General features: G+C 41.3%; 1 protein-coding gene across 1 annotated transcript in view; it reads right to left on the minus strand.

Annotated features, from left to right (window-relative positions):
• PDS5B (PDS5 cohesin associated factor B) overlaps positions 1-24,283 on the minus strand; it is a 158,409-nt gene that overhangs the window by 28,762 nt on the left and 105,364 nt on the right. Inside the window, exons 14-15 of the mRNA XM_061629724.1 lie at positions 14,258-14,339; positions 11,516-11,564 (exon numbers count right to left, since the gene is read on the minus strand). Coding sequence (XP_061485708.1) covers positions 11,516-11,564; positions 14,258-14,339 — 131 coding nt within the window. The remainder of the gene's footprint in view (positions 1-11,515; positions 11,565-14,257; positions 14,340-24,283) is intronic.

Raw genomic sequence — 24,283 nt, forward strand, 5'->3', positions numbered from 1 at the left:
CCCTGTATCAGGTATGTGTGTGTGTTGCTTGGGAGATCTAGCTCTGTGATCCACAGCAGCATCGGATTGCTGGGTCCCATATCATGCAGATCATGGAGCGGGAGCTGCACCCTCCCAGCCTAAGGAGGGCCACTACTGGGCCGCAGGGGTCCTCAGCCATGACCCAACCTGGCTGCCCGCTGTTGACGGGCCTGTTTACTCTAAGCCGTGTGCTCTGAAGGGCTCCATAGCAGCTTGATTGGAAGGGGTGTGGCTTGTTAGCTATTGGCTTAAGGGTGTGGCCTGAGAACTGCTGAGGGCAACAAGCAGCAGCTGTGTGTGCTGGGACTTTCATTCTGTTTCCTGACTCCTAACAGAGCAGAGCAGAGGGAGCTGTCTCAATTGGTCTACAGGTGAGGACATATAAGCAAGCCAGCTTTCAGAGAGCGAGCAAACAGAGCGACCAAACAGGCAGAGCAAACAGGAGTTTGACAAAGGAGTTCCACATGGGAGACCAAGGGGGAGGTCCCTTAAAAAACCCCACCAAATTACTAATTCTCCTTGTACAGCGCACCGCATACCAGTGGGACTCTCAAGTTTACCCTGTAGTAGGACAGGACAAAGCACAGGCCACTCCAAAATAAGTAGAAAGAAACAAAAGATAGAAGAGAGTATGAACGGGAAGGATACTCCAGTGGTTGTGACCTGCAAGGTGTGTGCCATGTTTGTTTTCTTGCCTGAGAACAACATGGCGTACACGCGCAACAAGTGCAAGCTCGTGGCACTGTTAGAAGAAAAAGTGAGAGGCCTGGAACGGCGGGTGGCCACACTGAGAACTGTAAGAGAAGATGAACAGTTCTTAAACAGAACGCTGGAACAACAGCAGCAAAGAGAAGTGGAGGTGGAAGAGCAACAACATGTGGTAGAAGAAGAGGAGACTGCTTTGGAGAGGAACAACGAAGTGGAGGAAACTCCGTGGGAAAGGGTGACAGGAGCAGAAGAGGCAGAAGACACCCTTACCCAGTGGAGCTATGGAACCGCTTTCAACCACACAAGGATGAGACTGGAGGACAGCCTGTGGTGGAAGAATTACAGGAGACCCCATGCGACAACGAGCCAGAGGCTGAAGCTCAATCAAGCAGGGCCAATGAAACCTCGCCCCTCAACAAGAAGAGTACTAGTAGTGGGAGACTCCCTACTGCGTGGGATCAAAACCCAAATATGTAGAGACTCGCGGACTCGCCAGTTATGCTGTCTTCCAGAAGGACGGATTAGAGATGTGACAGAAAGGTTGCCATCACTCATAAAGCCCACCAACAGGTATCCCTTTCTCCTAATCCATGTAGGAACAAATGATACTGCCAAACGGAGCTATGAAGAAATCACATCAGACTTTGAAGCTCTGGGAAGGAAACTCAAGGACTTTGGGGCTCAAATAGTTTTTTCATCCATCCTTCAAGTACTTAGAAGAGGAGTAGAAAGGGAAAGAAAAATACTCCGTGTGAATGAATGGCTACGAAGGTGGTGCCGACGTGAGAGATTTGGATTCTGGGACCACGGGCTATGCTTCCTGGAAGATGGATTACTGGCAAGTGATGGGTTGCATCTCACAAGGACTGGGAAGAACGTGCTTGGCCACAGCATGGAGAAGTTCATCAGGAGGGCTTTAAACTGAATCCTAAGGGGGAGGGAGACGTAAACTTGATGGTAACGACTGATGAAGGCTTGTGCACAGTAACGGGAACAGAGTGATCGGCTGTAATAGGGACCAGTGACAGTCCTCAGAAAAATGTAGTAAGGAAGCCAAGCCATAAATCACATGGTCTTCGACGTCTGTATACTAATGCGCAGAGCATGGGAAACAAGCAGGACGAACTTGAACTCTTAATACAGGAGGGCAATTACGACTTGATAGGTATAACTGAAACTTGGTGGGATGACTCCCATTACTGGAATACAGAAATTGAAGGATATAACTTGTTCAAAAAGAACAGAAGGAATAAAAAGGGAGGTGGAGTCATGCTATATGTTAAAAATATATATCCCTGCACAGAAATACAGGAAGATCAGCTTGATAGTTCCACCGAGAGTATCTGGATTAAAATTAATGGGGCAAGTAATAAAAGGAATGTGGTGCTTGGAGTCTACTACCTACTACCCAATCAAGGAGAAGACGAGAATGTAACTTTTGAAAAGCAAACTGCCAATGTTTCGAGGAGGCATGATGTAGTAGTAATAGGGGACTTCAATTATCCCAATATCTGTTGGAACACAAATTCTGCCAAACACAGCCCCTCCAAGAAATTTCTGACTTGTGTTGGAGATAACGTCCTCCTACAGAAAGTGGAGGAAGCAACCAGAGGATCAGCTATCCAGGACTTGATTCTAACCAATAGAGATGATTTGGTGGATGAAGTGGCAGTTATGGGAACTCTGGGGGAAAGTGACCACACCATACTTGAATTCTTGATTTTAACAGAAGCAAAAGATGAGAGTAGCCATACGCGCACCCTGGACTTCAGGAAAGCTGATTTTAATAAACTCAGAACAATTGTAAGTACGGTTCCATGGCAAGCCACCCTAATGAGAAAAGGAGTCCAAGATAGGTGCGAGTTTCTAAAAAAGGACATTCTAAAAGCGCAATGGCAAGCAATTCCAACAAGGAAAAAAGGGAGAAAACAGCAGAAGAAGCCAATGTGGCTTCACAAAAAGCTTAGAGATGACCTGAAAACAAAAAAGAACAAGTACAAGAAGTGGAAAGAAGGCCAGGCCACAAAGGAAGAGTACAGGAAGGTATCATGGAATTTCCGGGATGGTGTCAGGAAGGCTAAAGCTGAGAATGAGCTGAGGGTAGCGAGGGATGCTAAAAGGAACAAAAAAGCTTTCTTCAGGTATGTCCATAGTAAAAGACAGAGAAAAGAAATGGTGGCACAGCTACTCAATGAGGATGACAAAATGATAACAGATGACAAAGAAAAGGCAGAAGTCCTCAATTCCTACTTTGGCTCAGTCTTCTCCCAAAAAAGGATCTGTGACCCTCCTGGGAAACATGAAGTAGAAGGGGAAGGACTGGAACTTGAGATTGATAGACAAATGGTCAAGGAATACATCATCAGTTTGAATGAGTTCAAATTGGCATGGCCCGATAAATTGCATCCTAGAGTATTGAAGGAACTGGCTGAAGAACTCTCAGAACCGCTGTCTATTATCTTTGCAAAATCATGGAGAACTGGTGAAGTGCCAGATGACTGGAGGAACCGGGGAACTACAGACCAGTCAGCCTAACATCAATCCCTGGAAAAACTCTGCGGCAGACTATAAAGCAGTCAATCTGTAAGCACCTTGAAAGCAATGCAGTGATTACTAGAAGCCAACATGGATTTATGAAGAACAAATCCTGCCAAACTAATCTTATCTCGTTTTTTGACTGGGTAACCTCCCTTGTAGACTGTGGGAATGCTGTGGACATAATATATCTCGACTTCAGCAAAGCTTTCAACAAAGTGCCCCATGATATTCTGATTAGCAAACTCGCTAAATGTGGGCTGGATGGAACAACTATCAGGTGGATCCACAGTTGGCTCCAGAATCGTACACAAAAAGTGCTGATCAATGGTTTCTTCTCAAACTGGGTGGAAGTAACGAGTGGGGTAGGTACCACAGGGCTCGGTCCTGGGCCCAGTGCTCTTCAACATTTTTATTAACGACTTGGATGAGGAGGTACAGAGCATGCTTATAAAATTTGCAGATGATACAAAATTGGGGGGCATAGCTAATACCGTGGAAGACAGAAACAAAATTCAAAGGGACCTTGATAGGCTAGAGCATTGGGCTGAAGACAGGGATAAATGCAAAGTTCTACACTTAGGAAAAAGAAACCAAATGCACAGTTATAAGATGGGGGATATTTGGCTCAGCAATACAACATTTGAGAAGGATCTTGGAATTGTCGTTGATCATAAGCTGAATATAAGCCAACGGTGTGATGTGGCTGCAAAAAAGGCAAATGCTATATTAGGCTGCATTAACAGAAGTATAATTTCCAAATTGCGTGAAGTATTAGTTCCCCTCTATTCAGCACTGGTTAGGCCTCATCTTGAGTACTGCATCCAGTTCTGGTCTCTGCTGTTCAAGAAGGATGCAGACAAACTGGAACAGGTTCAGAGGAGGGCAACAAGGATGATCAGGGGATTGGAAACAAAGCTCTATGAGGAGAGACTGAAAGAACTGGCCGTATTTAGCCTGGAGAAGAGAAGACTGAGGGGAGATATGATAGCACTCTTCAAGTACGTGAAAGGTTGTCACACAGAGGAGGGCCGCGATCTCTTCTCAATTGTCCAGAGTGCAGGACATGGAATAATGGGCTCAAGTTGCAGGAAGTCAGATTTTGACTGGACATCAGAAAAAAAATCCTAACTGTTAGAGCCATACGACAATGGAATCAATTACCTAGAGAGGTAGTGGGCTCTCCGACACTGGAGGCATTCAAGAGGCAGCTGGACAGCCATCTGTTGAGAATGCTTTGATTTGGATTCCTGCATTGAGCAGGGGGGTTGGACTTGATGGCCTTATAGGCCCCTTCCAACTCTACTATTCTATGATTCTACAGTCAGTTTCCACTATGGCTGGGATGTTTCACTGATGGGCCATAACAAATCTTGACCCATTTGTCTGCTGCAAAAATATTCTAGTAAGTACACTTTCATAATAACAAGAGAGATAGTGTATGTGTATATACATATATACATAGTCTTCTAAATGGAGATTTTTATCTCAGTTGGTATCTGTATTGGATTAGAACTGATTTTTAAAAAATGTTTTTATATATGGAATTGTTTTCACTTATATATATGTTATAATAACTATTATTGCTAGATATGAAATTTAATTAGGAATTACAGGATTTCACTAGCACCATTTCATTATTATTCTGTGGGTTAGTTCTGTCTTTCATTCTGCTCTACTTGCTTTCCACTTTAACTTGGAGAATTCTAAAATTAAATTCTAAAATTAGCTTTGGAACCAGTATACATGCAGTTTGCAGCAGCTTTCAACTCCTTCCATTCAGTCTCTTTTCCCTTTCTCATTACCATTGAACCATTACATTAAGATTCATTTTGCAATCAACATGCACGATTTGATCTGGGCATCAGCAATGGGAAGGGTGAAAAAAAGATATGAAAGTGAAAAACCTGAGCCATGCTGTAAACTGCACATGTACTCACCCACAAAAGGATAGTGGATATTAACGCTTAGCAAAAAGCAAAACAAGGGAGAAATTCAGCATGGGCAGAATTTCAGAATCATCTCTAATTATTAAAAAGCTAGATGTGACTGGTCAAGGTTTCCTGTCCTGAGATGCAGGTCATACTTTTGTTTTTAATAAAAGACTAGAGGTATAGTGAAGATATTGAAGACACAAATATCCATGGATTGGACCCTGAGAACCACGACCAAGGGGACACTGAGAAGAGAACATTCCTGCCACCCCTCCCCACTACAGTTCCCTGTGCCACCGTGAATAGGTGGGGAACCCTTCTGAAAAATGTGCACTTTGTCACAAAGTGTTGCTGGAGGTAGACTGCGACAAGGTGGCTCCACTCAATTTGGGAGGGGATTGTCCTTTTCTACTGCAATCCACTGTACCATAGCCCACATGATTTTAAGGGTCCCCCAACTCTCTGCATACCCCTTTCTGGGGCTGCAGTTGGGAGGACAAAGCTGCCTCCTGCTCACAGTTCTCAGGATCTAACCCCATGTAGTTACCACTGAAATGAATATTTGAACAATTAAAACTCAGTTTTCTTCATAATATTTTAATAGAAAATAGTAATTTTGGGGAAGGGAACATTTGATACAATTGTGCTACATTTGCATAAGTTATTTTATTTAGATATTTAAATCTTGGGCAGATAAGTGTCATGGCCCCGTCAGAGGACTCCTCAGATGAGGACGACTCGGGAGTAACAGCAGCAGACCCAGGAGCAGCAGGAGACACGGAGGAGCCTCCTGAGAATCCAGCTCCTTCTGCCCCTCAGCTGCAGAGCACCCCAGGGACAGCAGAGGCCCTGCAGCCAGACACAGACAGTGAACAGGATACTCCCCCCTCACGTGCAGAACGTAGACAGCAGAAGGTCAGGCAGAAGAGAGGCAGGCCTGTCTCCTTAAGGCCCAAACGCTGAGGGCTCACACCTGCTGTCAACCTTGCTCTTTATAAGGCACACCTTGGCTGCAGCTTGTTGCTGACTGCAACGTCAGGCGTGGCTTTGTGTAGACCTAGTTTCCCTGCAGCATCTGTTTGACTGACCTCCTTGGCAATTGATCCCGGACCTCCACTGACCTCGCTTCTGGACTTCTGACTCGGCAAGTACGCTTCGGATAGGCCTGACAGATTTACAACCCGACTGCTGGCTAAGGACTTTCCTTCCCTGCCAAAGACCCAGGAATTTCCAGCCCCCCCTGACACTGCTGATGCAGTGTAGAGCTGACACAGTATTGTTTTGCATATAGACCAAGTGGTATGAATATGATAGACAGGAGCAATTGCATTCTCTCTTATCAGTGATCCATAAATAATGGGTCACTGGGAGATTTAGAAACTGTACTTTTCAATCCATGCCAAAGAGATACAGGATTGACATGTATTATGGCTGACTGCAAACTGTCAGCTCTACACTGCATCAGCAGTGTCAGGGGGGGCTGGAAATTCCTGGGTCTTTGGCAGGGAAGGAAAGTCCTTAGCCAGCAGTCGGGTTGTAAATCTGTCAGGCCTATCCGAAGCGTACTTGCCGAGTCAGAAGTCCAGAAGCGAGGTCAGTGGAGGTCCGGGATCAATTGCCAAGGAGGTCAGTCAAACAGATGCTGCAGGGAAACTAGGTCTACACAAAGCCACGCCTGACGTTGCAGTCAGCAACAAGCTGCAGCCAAGGTGTGCCTTATAAAGAGCAAGGTTGACAGCAGGTGTGAGCCCTCAGCGTTTGGGCCTTAAGGAGACAGGCCTGCCTCTCTTCTGCCTGACCTTCTGCTGTCTACGTTCTGCAGGTGAGGGGGGAGTATCCTGTTCACTGTCTGTGTCTGGCTGCAGCTGAGGGGCAGAAGGAGCTGGATTCTCAGGAGGTTCCTCCGTGTCTCCTGCTGCTCCTGGGTCTGCTGCTGTTACTCCCGAGTCGTCCTCATCTGAGGAGTCCTCTGACGGGGCCATGACAATAAGTACCACATGAATTAGCCAACATAAAATTAAAATTGATAAAAATATTAAAGCATTAAAACCTTAGCACTCATAGAATCATAGAGTTGGAAGGGGCCTTGTAGGCCATCGAGTCCAACCCCCTGCTCACAGCAGGAAATCCACAGCTAGAGCATCTCCCGCAGATAGCTGTCCAGCCTCTGCTTGAAGACATCCAGCGAAGGGAATCCCACCACCTCCCTAGGCAGTCGGTTCCATTGACGAACTGCCCTTACTGTCAAGAAGTTCCTTCTAATGTCCAATCTGAATCTACGCTCCTGCAACTTAAAACCATTACACCTAGTCCTACCCTCTGGGGCAGCAGAGAACAAATCTGTACCCTCCTCTATGTGATAGCCCTTCAGGTACTTAAAGAGTGCAATCATGTCACCCCTCAGCCTTCTCTTCACCAGACTGAACATGCCAAGTTCCTTCAACCTTTCCTCATAAGACTTGTTCTCCATACCGGCTATCATCCTCGTCGCCCTCTTCTGAACCCGCTCTAACTTGTCTATATCTTTCTTAAAATGAGGCGACCAGAACTGAACGCAGTATTCCAGATGAGGCCTGACTAATGCAGAATATAGTGGGACTATTACTTCCCTCGACCTGGAAACTATAGCTCTGTTTATGCATCCCAAAACCGCGTTTGCCTTTTTTGCCGCAGCATCACACTGCTGGGTCATGTTCAACTTGCGATCCACTACAGTTCCAAGGTCCTTCTCACACGCACTACTGCTAAGCCGGGTATTTCCCATCCTGTACCCGTGCATTTTGTTTTTGTGGCCTAAATGCAGAATCTTGCATTTGTCTTTATTGAATTTCATTTTTTTAATTTCAGCCCAATTTTCTAGTCTATCCACTCACCAGCATTCACTCCCACAATCAGATGCCAGCCCATATAATGAATGCCTGTATCTGTTTCTATTAAATAACTTCATACAATAGGTCATCCTACAACCTCTCAGAAGAAGCACTAGCCTTAATACTCATGTACGGAATATAGTTTAGATCCTCCGTGGCGCAGAGTGGTAAGCGGCGGTAACGCAGCTGAAGCTCTGCTGACGGCCGGAGTTCGATTCCAACATAAGGAGGAAGTCGACTCTCCGGTAAAAGGGGTCGAGGTCCACTCAGCCTTCCATCCATCCATGGTCGGTAAAATGAGTACCCGGCATATGCTGGGGGGTAAAGAAAGGCCAGGGAAGGAACTGGCAATCCCACCCCATATATACGGTCTGCCCAGTAAACGTCGCAAGACGTCACCCTAAGAGTCGGAAACGACTCGCACTATAAGTGCGGGGACACCTTTACTTTATGGAATATAGTATTTGTTGATGTCTTGTAGGATTCCATTCCATGCAGTGAATACATAAAAGTTTATACAGTAAAAAAAAATCCTATCTCCCAGTCCCAGCTTTCAAACCACTAACTATACAAATATACACTCGTATACCTAGGCTATGGCAAATAATCTTCTTCACACAACTTGTTGTAGTTCATTTCAGAACTCACTACATTAATACACCCTCAAAGTTAGGAAGTACCGTATATTCCGGCGTATAAGACGACTGGGCGTATAAGACGACCCCCAACTTTTCCAGTTAAAATATAGAGTTTGGGATATACTCGCCGTATAAGACTACCCCTGCTTAATCAAACAAAAAGCAGAGCTTTGCTTAACTCAAAATTTCTTCTCCCTTTGATAACCACATCTACACAGGTTCCACCTCCATACTCAAAATGAAACTGAGCCTGGAAGTGTACAACAACCCCACACATACCTTGCTAATTCGATTATCAATGCCAGGATGTCTGTCTTATCGACTACTCTCCTGCTCCCACACACACACACACACACACACCGGGCATCATGAAAGACCCAGTCCTGGGCTCAGAAAGAAAATAAATATCTGGTCCTCTTCAAAGTATTGATAAGCCTCTTGTTTTAATTGAAATAATAATTATAAATTCTTGTTCTTATCACTAATGGGAGTTAATTATCTTGCATATGCTGCTGTTGCTTCTATGGCTGTAACGGAGTGAGGTTAAAGATAAGTGAAATGCAAATAGGAAAAAAAAATACAGAAGGCAGTAACACTTTCCTAAATGTAATACCATACCAACCACAACAAGATTCCTATAAGGCAAAAAACTAAGCATCTCACAACCAGTCAGGATTCCTAACCAAAAACCAAAAATATGATAAATGAAGAAATATTTATATAAGCATAACTATCAAATATATTTATTATTTACACAAACTCTAAAGATATTTATAGCGCAATCCTAAATTTATTTATTCAGAAGCAAGTCCCAGCGTATTCAATGGTGCTTACTCAAACAGGGACAGAAATACAACCTCAAGTGATAAGCAACTTCATTCACACATCCCAAAATTCCGAATCATGCCACTTTACACTGTTTTGCAACTGTTTATACTTGTTTTTATGGTTATTGGATTTTAAATGGCTTTATTTCTTGTTGTGAGCTGCCTTGGTTTGCAACCCTACCTCACAGGGGTGTTGGAAAGACTCCATACACACATGCACACACTGCAGATGTATAAATACATACAGCCCATATAATAGTTTATTGTCAAACCAATTGGTCATTGAAGAAAAATCAGTATTAGTTTTTTAAAAATCAGTATTAGTTTCCTACAGAATAAAAACTGCAATACCTAAGTAAGCCCTGCCTACTTGCTTTAAAATAGGACTGGGGGGGGCAGAAAGAGAACACAAACACAATTCTTTTTTACATTCACTCCAAAGTCCCATTGATTTTCAGCACATTCATAATCATGTCTACTCAAAAGTAATTCCTACTGAATTCAATAGGATTTACTCTGGACATATGGGATTAGCACTGTTTTTACCCCCAAAAGCAACTATTGGGAAGGTTTTCAAAACACTGCCCAGGATCTGACTCCTACACACAACAGGGGGAAAAACTGAAATGTATATACCTACCCAATTTATGAGATTTTCAGATAAACAGGAGGGAAACCACCATTTTCTGGCCTCGCAATGAGGTTTTGCAGACACTGCCACCAAACAAACACTTCACTGATTGGCTGAAATCCTGAACGGGCGGGGTTAAAGCTACGAAGTGCTATACAGTAGTTTAAAAAAAGATTTAACCGGGGGGGGGGTGCCTGACATTTTTATATATATATCGAGAACCGCACCACCTAGAAACTTAATTTTTTTTTTAAATGAAAGCTGAGAATCCGGGCCACCTAACGGGCTAGACGGGCGCCAGGTGGCATGCTTAGAATCTGGGTAAAACCCGGCTATCCGGGCAATATGGCAACCCTAATAAGACGACCCCCGGCGTATAAGACGACCCCCGACTTTGGAGATTTTCCAGGGTTAAAAAGTCGTCTTATACGCCGGAATATACGGTACTTGAATCAATTGTAGTGGGGCAGGTGCAAGTATTGAAGGATGACATGGATTATTGAGATCCATTACAATCTGGGTTCAGGCCTGGCCATGGGACTGAGTTGGCCTTGGTTGCCCTGACGGATGGCCTTTATAGAGACAAGGGGAATGTGACCTAGCTCCTGCTTCTCGATCACTCTGCAGTTTTCAATACCATTGACCATGATATCCTCCTGGATTGGCTCCGTGGAATGAGAATTGGGGACACTGTGTTACAGAGGTTCCGGTTCTACCTACAAGATAGAGTCCAGAGAGTAACATTGGGAGGGTGCTTTTTGGCCCCTCAGCAGTTATGTTATGAGTTGCTGCAAGGTACTATTTTATCCCCAATGCTATATAAAATCTATATGAAGCTGCTGGGAGCAGTCATTAGGAGTTTTGGGCCAAGGTTCCTTACCCCACATGTGCCCACTTCGATCTGCAGAATCATACTCATTCCGCAGTTGGAAGAAATAAATCTTTTAGTTGTGGCAGCGCTAACACGTTGGAACTCTCTGTCTTTGCTGTACTCTTTCCAGCACCTGCCTAAAACATTTTTGTTTAGGCAAGCCTATCCAGACATGTAGAAGTTACATGTGCCACTCTGGGCTCCTACTGGGAGGAAGGGCAGAATATAAAATCAATAAATGTATTTCAATCTGTTGTTAGCTTATTATTGATCTTAATTAGTTTTTTAATGTTTTTAAATACCTGTTTTCATATGTCTTTTATTGATAATTGTAATGTATTATTTTATTTTTTGTAAACTGCTTTGAGGTTTTATTACAATCAAACTGTACATAATTTTTGTTAAACAGTTTAGTTCTAAAGATTTACAAGGAAACAGTGTTTGCTCAAGTATTAAAATTTAAAAACATTACAAACTTACTTGTTATTACCATCACTTTTGAAAATATAGCTTTACTGCTGGCATCTGTCTGGAAATTAAAAGAGAAAACACTTTTCAATGTCAAGACTTTGTATTACAAACTCACAGTATTATTTATAGTGTTACACCATACTTTCAGCAATAGATGATTTCTACACATTAAACTTAGATGGAAGTTGAATATACAATATAAGGCTGGATTTTAACACAGAGAAAAAATAATTATTCAGAGTGTACCATTGTTCTTAATACCATGATGAACTACCATCCTAAACATTTACTCCCAAATGGATTCAATTTTGAACAACAGAAGTCAGGTTTGAGCTGCTGGAGATGATCAGGGGAAAAAATTATGGCAAAAAATTAAATTTTGTTGAGTATGTAATAGATTTCACAAAAGGAAAAATGATCATGCAGGTCTAACAATTATCCCAAAAATGTGGATCTCTGGTGCCTTACAGCTCAAGCTAAACCCTAGATCCACTGGATTGAGAGTTTGGATTCTACGGATATTGGGCTTTTCTGGATAAGCCAGGGCTATGCCAGCACAAGTCCCTCACCCTGGTTCAGCAGGCAGAATTAACTCTTCATATTTCTCCGCAAAAGGGTATTCCAGTGTTGTTGTGAGGTCGTGACAGGACAAGGAGAGACTTACACCTATTCCAAACTCCTTTCAGCTCAGTCATGTGATCTAGCAACCCAGCAGAACTCAGCTGGCAAAAAGGGTAGCGTAAATCAAATCTCATTGGAAGAGTTTGGAACAGAGTAAATTAAGCCGGCACAAGTTACACTGGCATAAACTACACTAGCTTTCTATAGTTAGGATTGCTTGTTAATATCCAGCTAACCGAGACAATAACCTACTCTTTTCGTGTTTTTTGAAACCATATTCAGCTTGTTGCTTTAAAAAAATAACTGTATAACATAAATAGTAGCAAAGCTATAGTGTTGTCAATTAAAAAAAACCAAGTAAGTAAAACAATCACAAAGAAAAATACTAAGAACCATTCAGAGAATCTCTGAATAACTAAGTTTCATACAATCTGGAATCCTCTAAATTTTTGGACTGCAGCTCACATCATCCCTGACCATTGGCCATACTGGCTGGGACTGATAGGAGTTATAATCCAAACACATGGAGGATACCATGCTGGAGAAGGCAGCCATATAATCCTTCCATTGTCAATACAAAAGCAATTTTACATTATCAATAATACTTGTTGCTGTGCTATTTCATCTGATTTAGTTCTATTCCAGTATGCAAAAACAGTTGCTATCTTTCTAATAATATATCAGCTATTCTCATTCTTCCTGTCTAGTATGATATTTTTACATAGGTTTTTCCTCATATAAATGTAAGGATGCTTTGTAAATACCAGCTCCTTCTACTAATTGTATCAACAATTGCCTATAAGCAGGAAAATATTAAAGCATGTTAGAAAATGGTAAAGTAGTCTATGTTGAGGAGGCCTCCTTTATTAAGAAAGGAGTACTGAAAATACTTTTTTTAAAGAATGTATGAAAAATGCCAGCATGTAGCAATAAATTAATTTTAGTTGGTGTGATTGACACCAGACAGCTGCCAGGAATTAATTCATTTGCCACCTCCCCATCCCAATTCATATAAAATTTCTCAAAATGTTAAATTTATAAAAAGCCAGTAAGAAATTCTACAACAATTTTGAGTCAACTGTACAAGAATGAAGAGGCAATGTTTCTAACTGCAACCATTCCAATTCTAAAGTACAGTTCAGTGTACAGAACAGGGCATGTACTTCAGAGCTATCATTAAATGGGAATTAAATCCAATACTGGTGTTGGAGTCTGTCAGGTTCTTGTGGCAAAGTTTTCCTAAGGATTAAGCACAAATTAAGCAATTTCTTTCAATGACGCTCTTCTACTCCTTAGTAGTAAAGCCAGGCAGCATAAATCACAGGCAGAGGGCCGCATCATAGTCGTCTCTTCCTCGACATGTCCCCCGCCCCGCCGCGGCTATGTTCCACTTTTTGGTGATTTTCGCTTTTCGGCGGGGGTCTGGAACCTAACCTGCCGTATGAGTGGGACCCTACTGTACTTTAAAGACCAGCAGCAGCTAGTTCACCTGCTCAAACAGTGAAACAATGGGGTAGGGGGAAATCCTAGGATGCATTAGAATTAGTATCCTCACCAACAGGGAGCACTTTGTAGCTGTAACACTAAAGTGTTTTATGAATGGTTTGCAAACAGTTTATGAAGCCATGAAGCAACATCCAGGCCAAGCACTCCTTATTCTCATCCACTCAACCCATTTTATCCTCACAACTTAGGTAGGCTATACTGAGAGACAGTGACTAGCTGAAGCTCATTCAGTGAGCTTCATGGATAAGTGATGATTTGAATATGTATTTCCTTAGTCCTAGTCTGACAGCCAACTGACAGCTTTTATTTTTTCATTTTTTACTTTTATTATTCTTATGAAATAAAAAAGTTATAAAAATCAATAAAGTTTTTTCTAAAAAATGTTATTTTCTAGAACCCCTTAAGGATAGTGTATTATTTATTTACATGTTAAAGCACAAAAGCTAAATGGGCTGATTAATGGCCTAACTGGCTTAAGAGCTGCATAATTAGATCTGTTTTTTGTTTTGTTTTACAGTTCTTAAAAGGGATACCAGTCTCAGAACCATAGTTGAATACTCGGCTTTCTACAGCAATTAGCCTGAACTAAGTATTTTGCAACATGCACTAAAGTTATAAACTTACTTTGGGTTGCTTGATTAAGTCAACCAAATCCTTTACTTGGTGCCGCAGCAGATTTTGACATTTCCACATTTCATTCAATGCCCTGATTGTTAAAAAACAAAGAAACAAATACTTGATATAATAATCAGCATTGTAACGTCCTCAACTGTAAATGTTATGAACAGGGAGTAACTTCCAACAAACAATTCAGCTGAGCCTCCAAGGCCTAATCAACCAGAGATTATCTGTTGAAGAACTAACGTCTATAATAGACTAAAGTTACAATGTTATACAGTCAATGAAAAACTCAGATCTATAAACCTGCTATCTGATGTATTTATTTATTTATTTATGGTAATTATATACCACCCGTACCAACAAATTTATCTTGATTTCTGCAAAGCATTTGATGAACTTCAACAAGATATTTTGGATAGCAACCTGGTTAAATGTGGGCAAAGTGATAATGCTCATGAAGATTCACAGCTGGTTAGAAAACTGTACTCAAGCTCTTCAATGGGTCCTCATCGAACTCAAACAATGGTGCCACAGAGCTCTTTCCTGATACTCCTCAACATTTTTATAAAAGACTCAGATGAAGGGTTGAAGGGAATTCTTATCAAAACACGACACAAAACCAGGAGAGATAGCTAGCACCTCAAGAAGATAGGCATACATTTAAAACTGCCTTAACAAATGGACAAATGGGCTGAAACTAACAAAATGAAATTCATATATGAAGTTCTGCATTTAAGCAACAATAACAACAAATTCCAAGGTATAGGATGGTAGACACTTGGCACTAGAAAATGTGAAAAGCATCTTTAGACAGGTCAATAACAAGCTGAGCACAAGTCAGTAGTGTGATGTGGCTGCAAAAAAAAGGCTAACACAATTTTAGACTGTATGAATCAACCCACAGTTGCTGTTGGCATCTAGGAGGTGGTGCGAGATGTAAGTATTGTTGAACTGATGGAAGTGTTGTTGAACAGAGACCAAACTGCTATCAAATTCAACATATATTTAAGTGGACAACTGCAAAGAAAGTCCATTTTTTTCCCTTAAGCCACATCCATCCACATCAGGGTTCGGTCTTGTCTCCCATGCTTTTTAACATCTATATGAAGCCGTTGGGTGCGGTCATCCGGAGTTTTGGAGTGCGTTGTCATCAGTACGCTGATGACACGCAGCTCTACTTCTCCTTTTCATCTTCTTCAGGTGAGGCGGTCGATGTGCTGAACCGTTGTCTGGATGAGAACTAACAAACTGAAACTCAATCCTGATAAGACTGAGATGCTGGTGGTGGATGGTTTCTCTGGTCAGATGGTGGATACATACCCTGTCCTGGACGGGGTTACACTCCCCCTAAAGGATCAGGTTCGTAGTTTGGGAGTCGTTTTAGACTCTTCCCTGTCACTTGAGACCCATGTAGCCTCGGTGGCACGGAATGCGTTCTACCAACTTCGGTTGGTAGCCCAGCTACGTCCCTATCTGAGTAAGGAGGACCTTACATCAGTGGTTCATGCTCTGGTAACCTCACGTTTGGACTACTGAAACGCGCTCTACGTAGGGCTACCTTTGAAGACGGTTCGGAAGCTACAGCTAGTGCAAACTATGGCAGCCAGACTGCTAACAAGAACTAAGCGGTCTGAGCATATAACACCTGTCCTGGCTCGCTTGCACTGGCTTCCAATATGCTACCGGGCCAGATTCAAAGTGTTGGTTTTAACCTATAAAGCCTTATACGGCGCGGGACCACGATACCTGCAGGAACGCCTCTCCCGTTACGAACCGGCTCGTACACTACGGTCTACTACGAAGACCCTCCTCCGGGTCCCAACCCATAGGGAGGCCTGGGGGGCAGTAACAAGATCTAGGGCCTTCTCAGTGGTGGCCCCCAAATTGTGGAATAGTCTCCCCGAGGAAGTACGCCTGGCGCCGACACTATTATCCTTTCGGCGCCAGGTTAAAACCTTTCTCTTCTCTGAGGCATTTTAATTTAAGTTATTTATGTAAATGCTGTAATTTCTATTTTAGATGGTGTATTTTTATATTTGTTATACTGACTTTGTAATTTTATTATTGTATATGTTACTATGTTTGCCGCCCAGAGAGCTGTTTGCTAGTCGGGCGGGATATAAGCTGAATAAATAATAATAATAATAATAATAATAATAATAATAATAATAAGTAATGGGTATCAGTAGAGAAAACACTGCCAGAGCACTGTGTGAAAAAGCAATAGACTTTCCCTACATGAAACATCAGGTTACCCCCATTCTTGATCCAAAAGACATTTTCACATAGTGGATAAAAGAAAAAGGGGCCAAGATGGCGACTCAGAAGGACGCTTAGTTCAGAGCTCTGCATTCCATCTTCTAAAGGGGTTATTATTCCAAGGCCAAGCATTTATTTCATTTATCTTTATCTCTACTGGAGACTCCTGAGATATTTTTACACTTATTGGAGACGTTTGCTGACCTTGGGAGTGTATTATCATTATTATGTTGACTAATGCCTGCCGAAGTTAGTCCTCTTCACCCTTAACAATGCCTGAAGCTACATTAAGTGGATAGAATAATTTTCCTTACTATTTTTTGGACATCGATAACGACGTCAAGCCCTTCAAGCTGTTGTAGCAGGATATCTATGAGAGATTACTCATTCTCATTTTACGCTGCTTGCTGCAGAAATGGCTTTTAATCTTTTCTAAAATAACTCTTAAGGGGACAGCACTGAAATATGGTGCTTACTAGAAATGCCTGTAAGACCATGGGGATTGTTCCCTCACTTGAACTGACCAGTGGAAAGGGACGGTCTAAACAGTTAAAGAGAATATTGAAAGAATGCATGAAAGAAAGGAAGATAAAGAACCGGCTGGGGTAGATTCCCATCATTCACCCACAATATTGGATTGGTCACTGGATAATCTCAGGGGCTTGCAAATTGAAGATTGCACTTCGGTCTTCCTAAATCTGGCGCAAGAAATAGCTAGAGCGGAATGCATGGATCAACAAGGCTTAGTCAATATACCTACAAATGAGGGACCAATTGAAGCAGCTGAAGAAACTGGACAGAGTTCCAACCCACCCCCAAAAGCCCTGGAACTTTCCGAGAGGGAACTCAAATTAAGTATTAATTTGTTTGCTCATAATGAGGCAGTTAAGAACTCAATCGCTTCACATGAAGGAACTACATCACTAATTGATCCGTGGATCTGTACAATAACCAGAGATATAGAGCACATTAAAATGTTCTTAGCAGAAACTAATGAGCTATTAACTTTTTTGGCGGAGGTACACATAAAATTTGGATGAATGGGAGAGGACGCGAACACAGATGTACTTCCATCTGTTATCCCCTCACAACTTGGACAAATTAAAAATCCATCTCTGAGGGGTACCAAACTGCTCAAGAAGAAAACTGTAAGGATTCGGAGTAACCATTTAAATAAAAGTAAAAATATTAAACATCTAAAAAACCGGCATAATACTAACAGTTTCTTCTTTCGAAAGTTGTTTAAACTTCTGGACACTGTCATAAAGAGGGATGTGATACTGCCCACCAAGAATACAGCTAAATCAAAATCCAAACAACTTGAGCCTCAACAAAGCAAGGGGGAAATTAATATTATACGTAGCGAAGACAACATAACCCCTGCGTTGCTCCCCAGTACAGATTCTAATCTTTTAGTACACAAGTTGCCTCAACAAGATCTCCAGCCACCTACATCATCGGAGCTGAGAACAATGCCAAAGACATGGAAGTGGCGTCTGATACTTGATAAACATAAATTGGTTCTATCAAATTTCCCCAAACCTACAGGTTTGCTGTCCCAAAAAGAGCGTAAGGCCCATCTTTTAACAGTCCTTAATGATATTACCTCAGCTTCAATTACAAGTGAGGATATATTCCAAATTGAATATTTACTTTATAACTATGTCACCGCCCGGTTGGTGGTGACTTTTAACGAACCATGTAAAACCAAGATACTCTATGACAATAGAGATGCGATACATGTTAGGGGTATTTTTGTTTCTAGAATGTTTGTGAATACTGCGCCACCTAAACCGTTATTATCTCACGCTCCAACTAAAGAGACGGAAAAACGGACAAACATTGACAAAACCCCGACAATAAATTTAATTGACCTCGAAATCGAGGACGATTATTCTTCTGTCAAAGTCCTCGACCCACGGCCTTTAATATCACAAACAGGGACAGGGAAACGAAAGGAGTTGGTTTCCCTCACTGAAGAGGAGCAAATGCTACTAAATTCTTTCTCCCTCCTACCATCAGTAGCTCAAGCTGAAATTATTGCAAGGCTCAACACGTTACAAATCCTTCTAGAAAGCAGACAGATTTTTCCTGTAAAAGAGGGTTGCAATGAGATAGCAAGCACTAAAAGACCAGAACCTGAGACTCTAAATGCTAACCACCATACAGAGCCACGGAACACTACTATTGGATTAATCCAATTTACTAAAACTAGATGCCCTGTTCAGATTTCTGCAGAAATGAATTTAATGGCTCCGAATACGTCTCAGTCCTTTACCAAACAGGAACGACTTTCTCCTTCCAAACCAGGAGCAGTTCTCTATGAAACTCCCTCATGGACGGATATGAGATGGCTTAATGAGAATGAGGAGGGATCCCCACAGAAGATTGGCAGTGTCAAGAACTGTTGGCTAAAATCCTCGAAGCCAATAATCTCTAATGTCAGCAGAATTGACCCAACTTTAGAGAAAATTACCCCTATTGAGCCCTTCATGAAGTTACCATCTGTCTCAACGATAATGCAGAACTCTCTTCCTCTTCATTTTGTAACAACTTGACAAACATCTAAGCATCCTATGACACAATTGGTCATTCTGTCTTGGAACATCTCTGGTTGGAAAAATAAATCTTCTGATCCATCTTTTTTGGGTTATCTTAAAAAATATGACATCATTCTTCTCCAGGAGACTTGGCCCTGTGAGGAAATCCATATGAATGGGTATGCATCTTATGTGCTGGCTGCAACCCCTAGCACTAAAGGTGGACGCCCCAAGGGTGGACTGACCCTGCTTGTTACTACCAGATTGCGTGCATTAATTACCAATCTTGATCCCCTGGTAGGGTTAGCTACTTCGGTAGTAATCAATTTCAAGTGGGCTTGGATTCTGCTTATTAATGTCTATCTACCCCCCTGCCAACAAAATAAACCAGCGAAGGCTATGATGCTGAGACTTGAGGAGTACATCACCAAGTTGACAACTTTATTTCCGGCTGCTATGGTTATGCTAGCGGGAGATTTCAATGCCAGAATAGGCCCGAGTGATGAAGTCCTTTATTCACGTTTTAAGGAACCTCTGCCAGCAACAGAATGTGCTTTCGATATTCCGATTAGACATTCAAAAGATCAAGGCACCAATTATCTCGGGCTCTACCTGATGCAAATGCTGAACAATCTGAATTTGATATTGGTAAATGGGCGAGTAGAGGGAGATTTTAAGGGAGAATTCACCTACCTATCCGGTACTAGAGCTTCCACTATCAATTTTTTTATAGTCTCTCGGGAGCTCCTACACGCCGTGTCCTTGTGTCAAGTGGACATTCGCCCTGAAAGCGACCACCTACCGTTAGCTCTTACCCTATCTTGTGATAATCAAATCAGATATATTGAGCAAGAACTAACTCTGGGTGGGGAAATTGAAAGGCGAGCCACACGTATTAGATGGTCGACTTATTTAGAATCCGACCTTAAAGATCTGTTAAATTCTGAAAGCTGTCTTCTAATGCGTGAGGCGCTTATTGCTGCAAATTCTACGGATTCTGTTCTTGATACTCTCCAACAATTGATTCAGGTTCTTCAATAGAGCTTATTTTCTAAACCTGCGATTAAGACTTTTAGACCTATTTTTCGATCGAAACCCTGGTTTGATCATGAATGTGTGGCCCAGAAGAACCTCCTTATTACAAAGTACAGAGAGCATAGAAATAATAACTCCCCACAATTACTGATAAACTGGTTGGAGGAGAAGAAATGCTACATCTAATTAAAGCTAAAAAGTCTCTAGCTCAAAAAGAAGATTGGCAACGTTTACTGAAAGCATCTACATCTAAGGATACACTTACCTTTTGGAAAATGGTAGCCAAAGGATGGCCCAATCTCTCAGTTAACTTGGAATATCATATACCTGTGACTACTTGGGAAGATTATTTCACTAAAATCTCTGTGAATGATCAGATATTCCATCTTCCACCCAAGCCAAACGACCACAATTTCCCTGAATGGCCTCCTGTTACACCTAAAGAAATTATTGGCCTAATTGCCAAACTGAAACCAGGCAAAGCACCAGGGTCGGATAATATTCCACCGGAAGTATTTAAAAACAACGTGGATTGGTGGGCACCAGTTTTAGCTACCCTATTTACATGTATAGACTTTGACGTCTCTATTCCAAAAGACTGGGGCCTGGCAATAATTATCCCCATCTTTAAAAAGGGCAACAGAGCGGATCCGACTAACTATAGACCGATCAGTTTGCTAAACATTATCAGCAAGATTTATGCCACCCATTTAAGCGAGAAGCTCCTAACCTGGATGGAACAGGAAAATATCCTGGCTGAAGAACAGGCGGGATTTAGAGCTGGCCGTTCCACGATGGACCACGGTTTGGTCCTACAGCACCTAATAGAAAAATATGCATCACCCTCTGGAGGGGCTCTTTATGCTGCATTCATAGACTTCAAATCAGCTTTCGGTTCGGTGCCTAAACACAAACTTCGGGAGAAGTTGGAGACTACTAATATAGATAGACGCCTGCTTGCACTAATACGTTGTTTACACAAATCTACCCACTTACGTATTAGGTATAACAGAGCTGGACACCTATCAAGGTCAATTCCAACCTTTAGAGGTGTTAAACAAGGATACGTTTTAGCTCCCTTGTTGTTTAATCTATATATTAACACCTTGGTTGAAACTCTTTCACCAATAGGAACCCATTATCCTAGTTTGTGTAACAGGCCTATATCGATTCTTATGTATGCTGATGATGTGGTCCTGCTTTCTTTGACATCTATTGGGCTGAAACGATTGCTGAGCGCCCTTGCTAATTACTGCAAAAAGGAACTCCTGAAAATTAATCATGACAAGTCGAAAGTCTTGGTCTTTACCAGGAGGAGACTAAAACATCGCTGGCAGATTAATAATTACCCAATAGAACAGGTCACGACCTACAGATACCTTGGGATGGTATTCCATTCCTCAGGATCATGGCGAATTCAAATAAAAAATGCTACTGCCAATGCACATAGAACTGCAAGGAGGACAGCACATCCCCTCTGCTATTCAGATTTTTGTGGCCAAAGTAGTCGCACAATTACTCTATGGTGCGCAAATTAGTGCCTATGATAACTATGCACCTTTTGAAACGGTCCAGATGAAATTTCTAAGATCGATCTTTGGCATTCCATCTTGTGTCCCCAATGCGATCCTTCGTTTAGAAGCAGGGGTTATTACAATAAAAGGTCGCATATGGATGCTTAAAATTAAACTGTGGTTAAAACTGCTGTTTATGCCAATGGGGTTGGCCCCTTTAACGCTCTCTGATGTTTTCTGTTCCAAATGGAAAAAGTCTTTAACATTTATATTACAATCCGTAGGGTTTTCTCTCCATATGGTTTTGTCGTTGGGTTATTTTAAAGCAAAATCTTATATTCTTCAGAGAATTTATGATATCGAATTACAATCTCATCTAACTCGTGCTGCATCTAACCTGGACTTAGATATAATATAAGGCCATTTGCCCATGCTTATTATCTAACTGATTTGACGGCCCCTAAACTTAGATCAGCGTTCACCCTTGCGAAATTGAATATACTACCCTCTGCACTTTTGGAGGGCAGGTATAAGAAACTTGAATATGCTAAACGGGTATGCCCTTGCGATAATAGTACAGTGGAGTCAGTTGATCATGTTTTACTTCACTGTCCATTTTACTGTGATTTCAGAACTGCCCTAATTACTCCAATTCTCCAAAGATTCCCTAACAGAGATGAAATTTTCTATGTAGACTATCTTTTATCAGATCGTAACCCCTATGTAACAGCTAAGGTAGCCTGTTTTTGTGCTGCTGCTATTCGTTTCAGGAAGTCCCTACATGTTTCTCAACTTTTATAAGATCTATGAATTTATAGAGTGTAGATACTCTAAGCTGTAGGAGAAACTTACTCTTATACCAATTTTAGGGATACAGTGCACTACTCTCTGTTGATAGCATAACAGCTAGAGTGTCTGTTTTTTAGATTGATAACAAATTTTAATATTCGTTGGTTTTATCCTTTTTTTTAATTTGAACTTTTTAGGATCTTTGGATCGTATTCTAATGATAATTGATGTTTGTACAGATGTAACATTGTATTTCTGGTCTATGACCATAATAAAGTTGTTGTTGTTATAGTGGATAAATCAATTGCTCACCTACATGACTGATTTAAAGAAAAGATTTTGCAAATAAAAGATAATTATAAAATACACATTAAAGCTGAAGATATTGCAAAAGAGTTTCAGAAGTTTTATGAAAAAATTATACACATCATCCCCAAACTGATAAAATCCATAGGTTTCTCACTAAAATTAGACTTCCTCATTTAACTCAACTAAATATTGATTAAATCCAGAAACCAACCACACTTACTGAACTTCATTTATTGTTAAAAACTTAAAAAAAAAACAAGGAACCAGGTCCTGATGGGTATACCTATGAATATTGCAAGACTTTGAAAGAACTGGACCAACTACTATTAGAAACTATGAACAAAATAATGCAAAAGAACATTTCCCCAAAAACCTGGGAATAGGCTAAAGTGGTAGTGATTCCTAAGGAAAATAAAGATCCAGCTAGAACAGAATAATCCAGGCCCACTGCCTTAATAAATCAACATTTTAAAATCTGGACATGTGTATTAAGCAAGCAGAATGGATACTATAATATCTAAATATATAAAGGATGGCCAAACTAGTTTTATTAAGAATCAAAGTTTGTCTTCAAATATACAAAGGGTACTAAATATAATACATTACATGAATAACTGAAATCAACCATAGGCATAGTAGTTCCTGACACTCAAAAGGCCTTTGTTCATTTGGAATGGAATTTGTAAAACATGAGAACAGGGAGTTTCTTATCATGGATTAAACTCATTTACTCTTATACCACAACTTTTAATGGAATTAATTCAGAGGCAATCAATATCAGAAGAGGGACCAGACCAGGGTGTCTCCATTATTGTTTGCCTTTTCTATTGAACCCTTAGCTGAACTCTTAAGAACTTCAGAAATGGCCAAGGGTGTCCAGAAAGGTAGAAAAAACTTTAAAATAAACTTACATTCAGATGACGTTGCCTTGATTGTTAAAGATCCAGAATATTATTATTAATTTATTAATAATAATAACTAATGATAATAATGATAAAGATCCAGAATATAATTTTCCAAGTTTATTTAAGATAATTGATGAATACAGTGAAATATCTGGCTACAGAACGGACCATTGGTCTCACCTGAAAGGTAGTTTTTCCCAGGTAGCATGCCATCACATGGATTATAGCACCTCCTAGCGTCTGAAGGCAAGAATGCAAGCAGTCAAGACCCAAGCTGCTCCTTCCAGGCCCACTCCAGCTCATTCGAGACAAGGCCAAAGTGAGACATCTTGACAGCAGTAGCATGCAGAACACGCGTAACAGCAAGGAAAAAGGCAACTGCTCTAACAAAGGAGCAGCAGCAGCCAGAACACACACGCTAAGGTCAACTCATTAAAAGTATACCCTTAATTTGACTACTACTTAATTTGACTACTAATCTTTTGTTGTGCAAAGAAATGGTGCTAACAAGAAATGCATGGCAAGTTCTGGGGATAACACCAACCTTTCAGGGTATTCCTCTGAAGGGAAATGGAGATAGGAAAGAGCATGCAAAGGGGATTGCTCTCTCTGCTGAGAATACCCCCCTAAGGGGGCTGAAGAATTAAATCAAACTAAAATTACTCACGACTTTAACCA

This window comes from Rhineura floridana, chromosome 5 (assembly GCF_030035675.1).
Source record: "Rhineura floridana isolate rRhiFlo1 chromosome 5, rRhiFlo1.hap2, whole genome shotgun sequence".
Taxonomy (NCBI): Eukaryota; Metazoa; Chordata; class Lepidosauria; order Squamata; family Rhineuridae; genus Rhineura; species Rhineura floridana.